General features: G+C 38.2%; 1 protein-coding gene across 2 annotated transcripts in view; it reads right to left on the bottom strand.

Annotated features, from left to right (window-relative positions):
* The window catches only part of iars1 (isoleucyl-tRNA synthetase 1), a 147,308-nt gene extending 133,970 nt beyond the window's left edge, over positions 1-13,338 (bottom strand). Inside the window, exons 1-4 of one of the 2 annotated variants that reach the window (XM_034166180.1) lie at positions 13,279-13,338; positions 12,548-12,671; positions 7,574-7,730; positions 3,557-3,676 (exon numbers count right to left, since the gene is read on the bottom strand). In XM_034166180.1, the coding sequence (XP_034022071.1) occupies positions 3,557-3,676; positions 7,574-7,730; positions 12,548-12,666 (396 nt within the window). In that variant the 5' untranslated portion in view covers positions 12,667-12,671; positions 13,279-13,338. Of the gene's footprint in view, positions 1-3,556; positions 3,677-7,573; positions 7,731-12,547; positions 12,676-13,278 lie in introns of both variants that reach the window. The other variant, XM_034166181.1, reaches the window with a different exon arrangement.
* Positions 13,339-14,405: the final 1,067 nt, after the last annotated feature.

Genomic DNA, 14,405 nt, shown 5'->3' with positions numbered 1-14,405 from the left:
AAGGGTGGGGTGTGTGGCAGATGGCAAACCAGATGTTACACTGTTTCCGCTGAAAGGACAATAGAAAACCTTTGCCACCAATGGCTGAGAGTGACGCACGCACGCACCACAATGACGCTTGCTGCACAAAGTTAAAAAAAAATTCAACTTCTTGTGCTACCCATAAGGTCAAGATCAAAAGGAATGTTGATTTACCTATAACAATGGTAAAAGACTGACAGCAACAGATTATTTATTATTTTAGCGCATTCAAGCAGTTTTATAGCTGATCAAAAGGAACAACTAACGTGATACTACAAAGAAAAATTGTAGTGCAAAAATGTATGCAGCCCCATATGTATTTGTGAATGGGCAATATTTTCATGCAGCAATGTCATAATAATAACAATGCAATTTCAAATTGCATTGTAATAAATCACTGTGAAGGCTACTTTCAAGGTTCATGTTGTGGAGTCTACATTCAGAAAAAAAGGTAACCAGGAACAATTTGTGTTTAAGGGCCCTGTCACACCTTGACGATTTAGCCAGCGTATGCCGACATATAAAAAAAATGTGCCAAATACCCTGGATACATTGAATAGGTTATGCAGCTGATGCCACACCATAATGATTTAGCCAGCGTATGCTGACAGCCCCGTTTCCAACGAGCAGTTCGGGTCAGTACTGCACAGTATGGTAGGGGTCGGAACAGTTAACTCTAGCTTGGTTTCCGTTTCCACCACCGCCAGAACCCTTTTGTTTGGCAGGCGGAACACCTAGATATTGACAAGCATGTGAGCACGTGTATGCTGTCTCGGAACCTCTCCCCTCCACACGGAGGCCAAAGAGAGTATCATGTGATTTATTTTCATTGCGTGCAGAATTCTGAAGTCGACTGATGCCTGTGGTAAACGCTGATGTGAATGAATGAGGAGCTGTGACTCTTTCAACTTTTTAAATAAGTTAATTGTCTTGTGACACAAAGCGCCAGTGCTCTCTGGTTCAGGCTGAGAAATACACCGGGAGCAGAAAAAACACAGGAATTTTTTTAAAACACTATGTTTCTTCAACCACGACAAGGAACTAAAGTATTTTCACACGTCGTTTTCCAAAATAAGGAGGCTTTATGTGGATAAGTTTTTGTCAGGCTGTGATGATGAATCCAACTGAAACAATCAGGTAAGATTAAGACTTTATATTTACTCAGTGTGTGAATGGTTTTAATATTTATAACAGTCTGAACTGTTCACATGAGGACTGCAGCTTTCATTTGTTCAGCCAATCAATGGACAGCATTAATGGACGCATTTCAACTTATGACTAACTTACAAGAAATGTGTCAACAATCCCATAATTACCGACAACGTATGTCCTACATATGCTGGCTTGCATCGAAACTATTGTGATGCCCAAATTTTTTAGATGTACTCGCCGTATTACAAAGTATATCAGCGTGCATCAATGGGCTCTTAATTTACATAAAACTAAAGCTTACCCACAATTTATTAGACATACACCTGCATATGCCAGTGTTTTTAATACAGTCAGCATGCACTGGCTAAGTGGTCAAAGTGTAACAGGGGTGTTAATCAAAATTTTATTGCTTTTGAAATGGTGAGCAATATGGGCATACAGTGCTGCAGTAGGAACTTGACCTGGATCTTCAAGGGATGCATCCATGGTGCAAATTAAATCATTGGAAATTTAATGAGGTCAGTGTTCATCATACACATTCACAATTTTTGTTCTGTGACCTTCAAAACTAGGTAAAGGCCATTCATCATCGAACATAACTGAGAACTTCAAGAGACGTATCCTTGCCACCCAATTTGGTAAAATTGTGTTATTTCTTTGAAGGTTTTTTGGGAGTACAGTGTTGTGGATATTTTTGGCCCTATGATATTCACAATTAGATCAAGGTCAGTTATCACTGAAGTTGTCAGAGACCTTGAAGGGATGCATGTTTGCTGCAAATTCGGCAGGTGGAGATTAATCGATACGAATCAGTACCTAGATACAAACGTGAGCGATGCGAGTGTACCGATTCATTCAGTGTGCATCGATTCAATTAAAAGGTGAAATTGTGATTGCATCGCTCACTGCATGTTTGCATAAATTTTTTTCCAAGGCACACTGAATGCACCATCCATGCTTCGCGTTTTTTGAAATAGGACGGAAGCCTGAAAGCACATTTCTACCACAACAAACATGGAGGGCCGCGAGCAGTTGGAGATTTTTGATGCACTTAAATCAGGTGTTTGGAGATACTTTGGCTGTGTTAAAAAACATGGGAAACTTCACAAGACGCAGGTCGTTTGTAAAAGAATGCCATGCTGCTAAACCATACGGCCCCTGCTGCTCTACGTGGATATTCCTCAGATTGTAAACCTCTGGTGAGAAAAGCATCTCAAATTACTTTTGCCAAGGCGATCTCTGTCAGTGAGTGACTCACTTTAAGTCACTCATTGATAGTGATGTTGTCTTACTGTTTACTGTTTAAGTTCTGACAGTGTGATGAAATTGGTTCCACATATGAACGAACTGATTCCTGTTCCATAATACTGAATCTGGTAAATTTGCTGCTCATAAGGAGTAAAAAAAAAAATCCTGTCTCTACCAGAATCAGAAAAAGAATATCATAGTACCATACTGAATTGCAGGTTCTTATTTTCCATTTAAATTTTTGGTATCATTTCTTTGCATCATGTTGAATCGCATCGTATTGTACCAAATCGCATCATATTGCATTGTGAAGAATTGAACTTCCATCAAATACATATCAAATCACATTGAATCGTCAGTATCGCTATATGTATCATCATCGGTAGTGTATGGAGATATATATGGAATCGTCAGTGATGAGATTCACTTGCCTACTGCAAATACGATGAACTTGTCTGAAATCTTGGGAAAATTACTGAGTACTATCTTTATCACACACAGACAAGTTGTGGTTCTGTGACCTTCAATATTTGATCAAGGTCATTCATCATCAAACTTGACATAGACCTTCAAGGGATGCATCCCTGCTGCAAATTTGTCTCAAATCTATGAAAAGTTATAGAGAATACAGTGTTTTACATGGCTGCAGGGAAGGACACACGGACAGCATTTCTATGTCCCTCTGTCAGGTCCAAATTTGGTAAATGACATCAATCACTGACGTTGGCCTAGACCTTGAAGGGATGCTTGCTGCAAATTTGATGAACCTGTTTGAAATCCTTGGAAGGTGATTGAGTGTAGTCTTCATCTTTCACAAACAAGTTTTGGCTCTGTGACCTTCAGTATTTAGTAAAGGTCACTCATCATCAAACCTGACCTAGACCTTCAAGGGATGCATCCCTGCAGCAAATTTGGTAATCTTTTCTCAAATCTATAACAAGTTATGGAGAGTACAGTGTTTCGGATGGATGGATAGATGGATGCACAGACTGTTAGTATTTCTACAAAAAATAAAAAATTAAGCAACACAAAACTTTGACTTTTTAAGCATCAATAAGACATTTTTGTTTTAATCTAATATTGTGGAAAATGTTAAAATACTGTGACATTTTGCAATGAAGTACATTATACTCACCTCCCACTCATTGGAGTATCGCATGACAATGTTTCTGCACTGTTTGTTGTATTCAGCAATGCCCATCTTGGCCACATCTTCAGGCCCTTTGAGCCCCAATGTCTTATCAATCTCATATTCCTACAAAATATACAAGATTATCTGAAACAGATCAACAATACCAAAAACAGGTGCAGCTCAAAAACTTAGAATACCATGAAAAAGTTCAATATTTTGTCTGTTATTTCAGAAATTAAAAATTTTGTATTCTAGCATCATTACATATTCCATATTTTTTCAGAGTACAAGTCGCACCTTTTTAGTTTTGGATTTTTTTTTTCCACTGTTGCAGAGTACATTTTATTAATGACATTTATTCTTTCATTATCAGCGTTTATTTTTAATTTAGTGGTTTGATTCCTGGGAAAGCCCTATATAAATAGTGATCAGAATTATTCTAATTAATAATGATAGCATCATTTTTCAGTGCACAAGTCAACTAGAGTCACAGGACCTCCCAAAGTAGTTAAAAAAAAAAACTAAAAAGAACACAGCCATACTCCGGAAAATAAAATGTTTCAAGTTTCTTTGTGTGTGTGTGTGTGTGTATGTATATACAACCCCTGGCAATAATTATGGAATCACCGGCCTTGGAGGATGTTCATTCAGTTGTTTAATTTTGTAGAAAAAAAGCAGATCACAGACATGACACAAAACTAAAGTCATTTCAAATGGCAACTTTCTGGCTTTAAGAAACACTATAAGAAATCAGGAAAAAAAATTGTGGCAGTCAGTAAGTTATTTTTTTAGACCAAGCAGAGGGAAAAAATATGAACTCACTCAATTCTGAGGAATAAATTATGGAATCACCCTGTAAATTTTCATCCCCAAAACTAACACCTGCATCAAATCAGATCTGCTCGTTAGTCTGCATCTAAAAAGGAGTGATTGAAGAGCTGTTGCACCAAGTGGACTGACATGAATCATGGCTCCAACACGAGAGATGTCAATTGAAACAAAGGAGAGGATTATCAAACTCTTAAAAGAGGGTAAATCATCACGCAATGTTGCAAAAGATGTTGGTTGTTCACAGTCAGCTGTGTCTAAACTCTGGACCAAATACAAACATGGGAAGGTTGTTAAAGGCAAACATACTGGTAGACCAAGCAAGACATCAAAGCGTCAAGACAGAAAACAAAGCAATATGTCTCAAAAATCGAAAATGCACAACAAAACAAATGAGGAACGAATGGGAGGAAACTGGAGTCAACGTCTGTGACTGAACTGTAAGAAACCGCCTAAAGGAAATGGGATTTACATACAGAAAAGCTAAACGAAAGCCATCATTAACACCTAAACAGAAAAAAACAAGGTTACAATGGGCTAAGGAAAAGCAATCGTGGACTGTGGATGACTGGATGAAAGTCATATTCAGTGATGAATCTCAAATCTTCATTGGGCAAGGTGATGATGCTGGAACTTTTGTTTGGTGCCGTTCCAATGAGATTTATAAAGATGACTGCCTGAAGAGAACATGTAAATTTCCAGTCATTGATGATACGGGGCTGCATGTCAGGTAAAGGCACTGGGGAGATGGCTGTCATTACATCATCAATAAATGCACAAATTTATGTTGATATTTTGGACACTTTTCTTATCCCATCAATTGAAAGGATGTTTGGGGATGATGAAATCATTTTTCAAGATGATAATGCATCCTGCCATAGAGCAAAAACTGGGAAAACATTCCTTGCAAAAAGACACATAGGGTCAATGTCATGGCCTGCAAACAGTCTGGATCTTAATCCAATTGAAAATCTTTGGTGGAAGTTGAAGAAAATGGTCCATGACAAGGCTCCAACCTGCAAAGCTGATCTGGCAACAGCAATCAGAGAAAGTTGGAGCCATATTGATGAAGAGTACTGTTTGTCACTCATTAAGTCTATGCCTCAGAGACTGCAAGCTGTTATAAAAGCCAGAGGTGGTGCAACAAAATACTAGTGATGTGTTGGAGCGTTCTTTTGTTTTTCATGATTCCATATTTTTTTCCTCAGAATTGAGTGATTCCATATTTTTTTCCCTCTGCTTGGTCTAAAAAAGTAACTGTTACTGACTGCCACAATTTTTTTTTCCTGATTTCTTATAGTGTTTCTTAAAGCCAGAAAGTTGCCATTTGAAATTACTTTAGTTTTGTGTCATGTCTGTGATCTGCTTTTTTTCTACAAAATTAAACAACTGAATGAACATCCTCCGAAGCCAGTGATTCCATAATTTTTGCCAGGGGTTGTATATAGTCACTTATGTCAGTAATTACCAAACATTTTCTACAGGACCCCTTTTTCAGATATGGATATTTTAAGCTCCCCTCCCACAACCCACCCACCCATTCTGACACACGTACGCATCTTTTGCTTCCAAACTCCACTAGAATTTTTTTAACATTTAACATGTACTTTTAACAAAGTACATTTTTTAACATGTGCTTTATGCAAAACTGAAACTTCTTATTGAACAAAACAAAATAAAGTGACAAATAACCTTTACAATGCATTATTATAATCAGAAATGTTTTAATAAAAAAAAAATTCTCACAAAGCTGTCTACGTGAGGCTAACAGTGCTCAAAAACAAAGAAAAATTTGAATATTTTATAAAATTAATCAAAAAATATATGTAACAGAAATGTTGAACTTCTGGAAAGTACGTTCATTTATGCACTCAAAACTTGTTTGGGGCTTTGTAAAGTAGCCCAATAACAGGAATGGCCAGCACTAGTGCTGGAAATCACACCAGTCTCCACTGCTCAAGCGCTGGGCAGTTTTTTTTTTTTCGTAAGTTGACTTGAAAAAGGAATGCATAGACAATGGCGGAAAACCTGACAGTCCAGGCATAAGAATTGCCGGGTGTTGTGCCATATCGTGGCAGAAGCAATATCTGACACTAATAAATATAATCCTATAATCAGTCACAATTTTTATCAAGGCAGCAGTCGGAGCTGTCTGTGTGAAGCAGCATTTCAGCTGTGTATGTTTTATTCCACATTTTGCATCTTATCTACAGCTTTTGGATGTAATTTTTTGATGGTGCACATTTAATTTGTGCTTTTATGTGTGTGTTTCTGTGAGGGTACGGTGTACATTCTAGAGGTTGAACGATATGGATTTTTAAGGGCCAATATGATTATCGGCAAGGTTTTCTAGCCCGATACAGATATTTGAAAATGATATCTGCTTGCAGTAAAAAGTATCAAACAAGTGTCAAAATTTAATACAACACACTCAACACAAAACTTTCTTAAAATGTTTTGAAGCATATGTTTAACTGAGACAACCTTTCATCATGACCTTCACACCAAAAGTACAAGGAGCTATAAATGACATTACTACAAAGTTGAACAAATAAATAAATACAGCAGACACAGCTCCAGTCTGTGGGACAGTAGCCTTCAGCACTGACAGACTGAACTTCTCCAACAAATCAAAGTGGGCAGGACTTTGCCACAAACCAGAAAGCAGCAATTCATATTTTAAAACAGTGGTATGGGCTAACAGCCCCTCAGTGCCTGAGGTAAGGGACAATTTGCTCCATATCATAGGTTCTTCGCAGACATCAAATGGAATATGTGAAGCATAATAAATTAAAGTAAGATTTATAATGTTTTGTAATCTTGTAAGAGCCACAGTCATGCCTTCAGTCTTTGGAAACTTTTACCAAACTTGTTAGTATTAGCACAGGAATTCAAGTCTGCTACCGCTGCCATGTTTTTGGTTTTATGATTTTTTTTTTTTTTTTTTTTTTAAATTAAAGCCAAGTCAACCAATGACTGAACCCAAAAATGACTGATGTCATGTCACCCACATAGGCATGCAGTTTCATTCCTAGGAGGTCATAAAAGGGAATAAATATTCATATCACAATAACTGTGCAAGATATCGTAAAGTTGTACATTATGCATTAAAATCATAGTGATTACATCGACAACGTCATGACTGACACCTCTACATCTTGAAGGAAAAACATAAAAGGACTAAATTCTTACCACAGGCAGGCCATGACAGTCCCAGCCAAAGCGGCGATCAACGTGGAAGCCGCTCTGGTGGGCAAAACGGGTAACAATATCTTTGATGGTGCCAGCTAGAATGTGTCCATAATGTGGCAGACCCGTGGCAAAGGGAGGACCATCATAGAAAGTATATCTGTTCAAGGGAACATTCCAAAAAAAGATTGTAATAATAATAATTACTGTTATTATTCAAGCAAATCATACCATCTGCTATAACTAAGCACACCTGGAAAAGAATAAATATACACATTGGCCTCTTCATTCAGTACACTGGTTAAATTACTCATAAAAGCAAATTGCTGATCGCTGATCAGATCAATCAATCAATCAATCAACTTTTTTCTTATATAGCGCCAAATCACAACAAACAGTTGCCCCAAGGCGCTCCACATTGTAAGGCAAGGCCATACAATAATTATGAAAAACCCCAACGGTCAAAACGACCCCCTATGAGCAAGCACTTGGCCACAGTGGGAAGGAAAAACTCCCTTTTAACAGGAAGAAACCTCCAGCAGAACCAGGCTCAGGGAGGGGCAGTCTTCTGCTGAGACTGGTTGGGGCTGAGGGAAAGAACCAGGAAAAAGACATGCCGAGAAGGGGGGCAGAGATCGATCACTAATGATTAAATGCAGAGTGATGCATACGGAGCAAAAAGAGAAAGAAACAGTGCATCATGGGAACCCCCCACAGTCTACGTCTAAAGCAACATAACCAAGGGATGGTCCAGGGTCACCCGATCCAGCCCTAACTATAAGCCTTAGCGAAAAGGAAAGTTTTAAGCCTAATCTTAAAAGTAGAGAGGGTATCTGTCTCCCTGATCTGAATTGGGAGCTGGTTCCACAGGAGAGGAGCCTGAAAGCTGAAGGCTCTGCCTCCCATTCTACTCTTACAAACCCTAGGAACCACAAGTAAGCCCGCAGTCTGAGAGCGAAGCGCTCTAATGGGGTAATATGGTACTACAAGGTCCCTAAGATAAGATGGGACCTGATTATTCAAAACCTTATAAGTAAGAAGAAGAATTTTAAATTCTATTCTAGAATTAACAGGAAGCCAATGAAGAGAGGCCAATATGGGTGAGATATGCTCTCTCCTTCTAGTCCCCGTCAGTACTCTAGCTGCAGCATTCTGAACCAACTGAAGGCTTTTTAGGGAACTTTTAGGACAACCTGATAATAATGAATTACAATAGTCCAGCCTAGAGGAAATAAATGCATGAATTAGTTTTTCAGCATCACTCTGAGACAAGACCTTTCTGATTTTAGAGATATTGCGTAAATGCAAAAAGGCAGTCCTACATATTTGTTTAATATGCGCTTTGAATGACATATCCTGATCAAAAATGACTCCAAGATTTCTCACAGTATTACTAGAGATCAGGGAAATGCCATCCAGAGTAACGATCTGGTTAGACACCATGCTTCTAAGATTTGTGGGGCCAAGTACAATAACTTCAGTTTTATCTGAGTTTAAAAGCAGGAAATTAGAGGTCATCCATGTCTTTATGTCTGTAAGACAATCCTGCAGTTTAGCTAACTGGTGTGTATCCTCTGGCTTCATGGATAGATAAAGCTGGGTATCATCTGCGTAACAATGAAAATTTAAGCAATACCGTCTAATAATACTGCCCAAGGGAAGCATGTACAAAGTGAACAAAATTGGTCCTAGCACAGAACCTTGTGGAACTCCATAATTAACTTCAGTCTGTGAAGAAGATTCCCCATTTACATGAACAAACTGTAATCTATTAGACAAATATGATTCAAACCACCGCAGCGCAGTGCCCTTAATACCTATGACATGCTCTAATCTCTGTAATAAAATTTTATGGTCAACAGTATCAAAAGCAGCACTGAGGTCCAACAGAACAAGCACAGAGATAAGTCCACTGTCCAAAGCCATAAGAAGATCATTTGTAACCTTCACTAATGCTGTTTCTGTACTATGATGAATTCTAAAACCTGACTGAAACTCTTCAAATAGACCATTCCTCTGCAGGTGATCAGTTAGCTGTTTTACAACTACCCTCTCAAGAATCTTTGAGAGAAAAGGAAGGTTGGAGATTGGCCTATAATTAGCTAAGATAGCTGGGTCAAGTGATGGCTTTTTAAGTAATGGTTTAATTACTGCCACCTTAAAGGCCTGTGGTACATAACCAACTAACAAAGATAGATTGATCATATTTAAGATTGAAGCATTAAATAATGGTAGGACTTCCTTGAGCAGCCTGGCAGGAATGGGGTCTAATAAACATGTTGATGGTTTGGATGAAGTAACTAATGAAAATAACTCAGACAGAACAATCAGAGAGAAAGAGTCTAACCAAATACCGGCATCACTGAAAGCAGCCAAAGATAACGATACATCTTTGGGATGGTTATGAGTAATTTTTTCTCTAATAGTCAAAATTTTGTTAGCAAAGAAAGTCATGAAGTCATTACTAGTTAAAGTTAATGGAATACGCAGCTCAATAGAGCTCTGACTCTTTGTCAGCCTGGCTACAGTGCTGAAAAGAAACCTGGGGTTGTTCTTATTTTCTTCAATTAGTGATGAGTAGAAAGATGTCCTAGCTTTACGGAGGGCTTTTTTATAGAGCAACAAACTCTTTTTCCAGGCTAAGTGAAGATCTTCTAAATTAGTGAGACGCCATTTCCTCTCCAACTTACGGGTTATCTGCTTTAAGCTACGAGTTTGTGAGTTATACCACGGAGTCAGACACTTCTGATTTAAAGCTCTCTTTTTCAGAGGAGCTACAGCATCCAAAGTTGTCTTCAATGAGGATGTAAAACTATTGACGAGATACTCTAACTCCCTTACAGAGTTTAGGTAGCTACTCTGCTCTGTGTTGGTATATGACATTAGAGAACATAAAGAAGGAATCATATCCTTAAACCTAGTTACAGCGCTTTCTGAAAGACTTCTAGTGTAATGAAACTTATTCCCCACTGCAGGGTAGTCCAACAGGGTAAATGTAAATGTTATTAAAAAATGATCAGACAGAAGGGAGTTTTCAGGGAATACTGTTAAGTCTTCTATTTCCATACCATAAGTCAGAACAAGATCTAAAATATGATTAAAGTGGTGGGTGGACTCATTTACTTTTTGAGCAAAGCCGATAGAGTCTAATAATAGATTAAATGCAGTGTTGAGGCTGTCATTCTCAGCATCTGTGTGGATGTTAAAATCGCCCACTATAATTATCTTATCTGAGCTAAGCACTAAGTCAGACAAAAGGTCTGAAAATTCACAGAGAAACTCACAGTAACGACCAGGTGGACGATAGATAATAACAAATAAAACTGGTTTTTGGGACTTCCAATTTGGATGGACAAGACTAAGAGACAAGCTTTCAAATGAATTAAAGCTCTGTCTAGGTTTTTGATTAATTAATAGGCTGGAATGGAAGATTGCTGCTAATCCTCCACCCCGGCCCGTACTACGAGCATTCTGACAGTTAGTGTGACTCGGGGGTGTTGACTCATTTAAACTAACATATTCATCCTGCTGTAACCAGGTTTCTGTTAGGCAGAATAAATCAATACGTTGATCAATTATTATATCATTTACCAACAGGGACTTAGAAGAGAGAGACCTAATGTTTAATAAACCACATTTAACTGTTTTAGTCTGTGGTGCAATTGAAGGTGCTATATTATTTTTTCTTTTTGAATTTTTATGCTTAAATAGATTTTTGCTGGTTATTGGTGGTCTGGGAGCAGGCACCGTCTCTACGGGGATGGGGTAATGAGGGGATGACAGGGGGAGAAAAGCTGCAGAGAGGTGTATAAGACCACAGCTCTGCCTCCTGGTCCCAACGCTAGACAGTCACAGTTTGGAGGATCCAAAAAAATTGGCCAGATTTCTAGAAATGAGAGCTGCTCCCTCTAAAGTGGGATGGATGCCGTCTCTCCTAACAAGACCAGGTTTTCCCCAGAAGCTTTGCCAATTATCAATGAAGCCCACCTCATTTTTTGGACACCACTCAGACAGCCAGCAATTCAAGGAGAACATGCGGCTAAACATGTCACTCCCGGTCTGATTGGGGAGGGGCCCAGAGAAAACAACAGAGTCCGACATTGTTTTTGCAAAGTTACACACCGATTTAATGTTAATTTTAGTGACCTCCGATTGGCGTAACCGAGTGTCATTACTGCCGACGTGAATTACAATCTTACCAAATTTACGCTTAGCCTTAGCCAGCAATTTCAAATGTCCTTCGATGTCGCCTGCTCTGGCCCCCGGAAGACAATTGACAATGGTTGCTGGTGTCGCAGATGTCATTAGCTTAGTGCATTCAAGCATATACATGAGCAACAAGATAACCTGAAGTTCAAACTAAGCATAATAGCAGAAAAGAAAATTATTTAAGTGACTTTATATGTGGCATAGCCATCCATGCCACATATAAAGTCATTGGTCAGGTAAGAGTAGTTTCAGTATTTCAGAAACTGTTGATTCAATATGAAATTACAGTTTTTGGGGTGTCATACCACATTGCTTTTAAAATTCAGTCATATATTTTACTCCAAACATCATGGCAAACTTAAACTGTTCTGAGCAACAGATTAAGTAGATGCACTGTCACATGATTAAGTACCAACGTTATGTAGCGTAATTGTGAAATACAACCAATTCCCTGGATATTCCTTTTTCAACTCAGTACAGTCAAACACTAAAATAATGTCTGGTTGACAGCCACTCTGAAATGATTTTCAGAAAGGATATAGTCACATCCTCATTTTGTCTTCAGCAAACAAAACAACCTCTTCCTACCAAAAGGTTCATGTTTAAGTTATTCTTATGCACTACTACTGAATCTGTATTCGGGACTGACCTCATGTCTGATCCCAGGTATCAGGACAAATTGATGCATTCTGCAGCTAAAACTGGAATTACACCAACAAATGTCATTTGATGCCCTTTAACCAATAAGCCAGAAACAGTATGACTTACTTGGGTCTATTCTTGGACTGTCTGAGACATTCCTGGAAGCAGTCCTTTTCCCTCCAGAACTGCAGAACCTTCTCCTCCTCAGAAGGAAAGCTGATGGACTCTGAGACTGGTTCCACCATGGCGGCTAACTTGGATTAAATGAAGTAAATGGAACAAACTTAAACTGTATGTCTGACGTGTATATTGAACAACAGGACAAAGGAAACAGTGACACTGAAAATGTTTCATTTTGCAACAACTTCAGTACATCAGATTTCAGCACTTATTCCAGAAACGCTGAATATTTTGATCCTTTTATCTAAATTAAATGTAAGTAATACCAAATGGACACCAAATAAATATCATTTACAGTGTTACGGCATACACATAGACTTTTGGCTGACCTGCCCAAAAAAACTGTCAGTGACGGTTACTTTGTCAGAAACATACTTTACTGTAAGTGTATTACTGTAAAGTTCACGTTTTAGGCACTGACGTCAACCAACGTGATAAATTCTATCACTATGAACGCATTAAAAAAACGACTAAATAAGCTAATTAAGTCAAATAAGTCACTTGTTAACAGTAGTTAACACTTTGGTCCACAGAAATGACGCCTGCCTGTTAGCAAACATGCTACCTTGCCGGTAAACGCTTTGTAAAGTCTGTAAAGAGCAGCATTCAGACATTCTCGTCTTCTGCTAGATACACAGTAAATTAAAGACTAATTCGGTGCTATTTTAACTACTCACATGCTGCAGCCCTATTCACCGAGACCAGAAATGATGCAAGCGACGATCACTGGACAGGAAGTGACGACACAGGAAAAATAAATAAATAAATATACGGGGGTTTTTTGGGGGGTGGGGGCAGTTGGGAAAAAAAATCATATAAATATATTTAGCACATATTACAACAAAAATCTGCCGTATACTTGTAATCCAGCCCTCATGAGATACAAGAAAAAAAATAGGGCTGATAAATCATACACTTTTCCTATCAATTTTACTTCCCTGGAAGTTGTGGCAATAAAATCAGGGCGACACAAATCTTAAATCAGGGCGATACAAAAAAAAAAAAAAAAAAGACACTGAAAATCACAGGCTTTGCATCGCCCCACTTTTCATCTAATCAGGAGCCCTATTTCTCGGCCCCACCAATGACACACCCCCATTTTGTGTTACCCTGGTGACAAGTGCAGGATCCTGATACAAGATGTCTGATCAAGGTGAGAGAGTTGTAGACTCCCTAGCAGGGAGAATTCTACAACTTGAGTCCCATACTGAAGTTGTGAGACATCAAGAAGTTAGTGAAGAGGACAGTCATGACTTTATAAAGAGACATAAGAAGAATCCATAAGTTACATATACACGATTTACCTGCGTTATTCGTTCTATCCCATAATCCCTGGCGTGCCAGAGGGTTTTTTTTTTGTGTTTGGGGAAATTTTTTTTTCCTCAAAACTTTATTTCAACAAATGCAATAACAAACAGTAAACGAACAAAAAACAAAGCCACAATAACGTTCTCAGGATTATCATGATAAATAGAAAGAGATTAAAAAATAAAAATGCAGTTAAAAATAAAAAAATGTAAAAAAAAAAAAATGAAAAATGCAGTGAGCCAGAGAGTCACTGCAGTCAAAGCAACATAGAGACACTACATGTAGAGTACCTTTATAGGAGAGTTGCGTCAACTGAGAACATGGCGCCATTTTGGGTTCAACTGCGCTGAACTACTGAATGAACCCAGAATGTTTTCAACATTTTTTAAAATCATTTAACCACATACAGCAACACATCCAGGTACAGGTACTATCAAAATAAATATAAAAATAGTTAAGATATCAAATTAGCATTAATTTACAACTTATGAGTTAT

Source organism: Thalassophryne amazonica, chromosome 3 (assembly GCF_902500255.1).
Source record: "Thalassophryne amazonica chromosome 3, fThaAma1.1, whole genome shotgun sequence".
Classification (NCBI taxonomy): domain Eukaryota; kingdom Metazoa; phylum Chordata; class Actinopteri; order Batrachoidiformes; family Batrachoididae; genus Thalassophryne; species Thalassophryne amazonica.
This window is presented reverse-complemented; position numbering and strand designations above follow the sequence as displayed.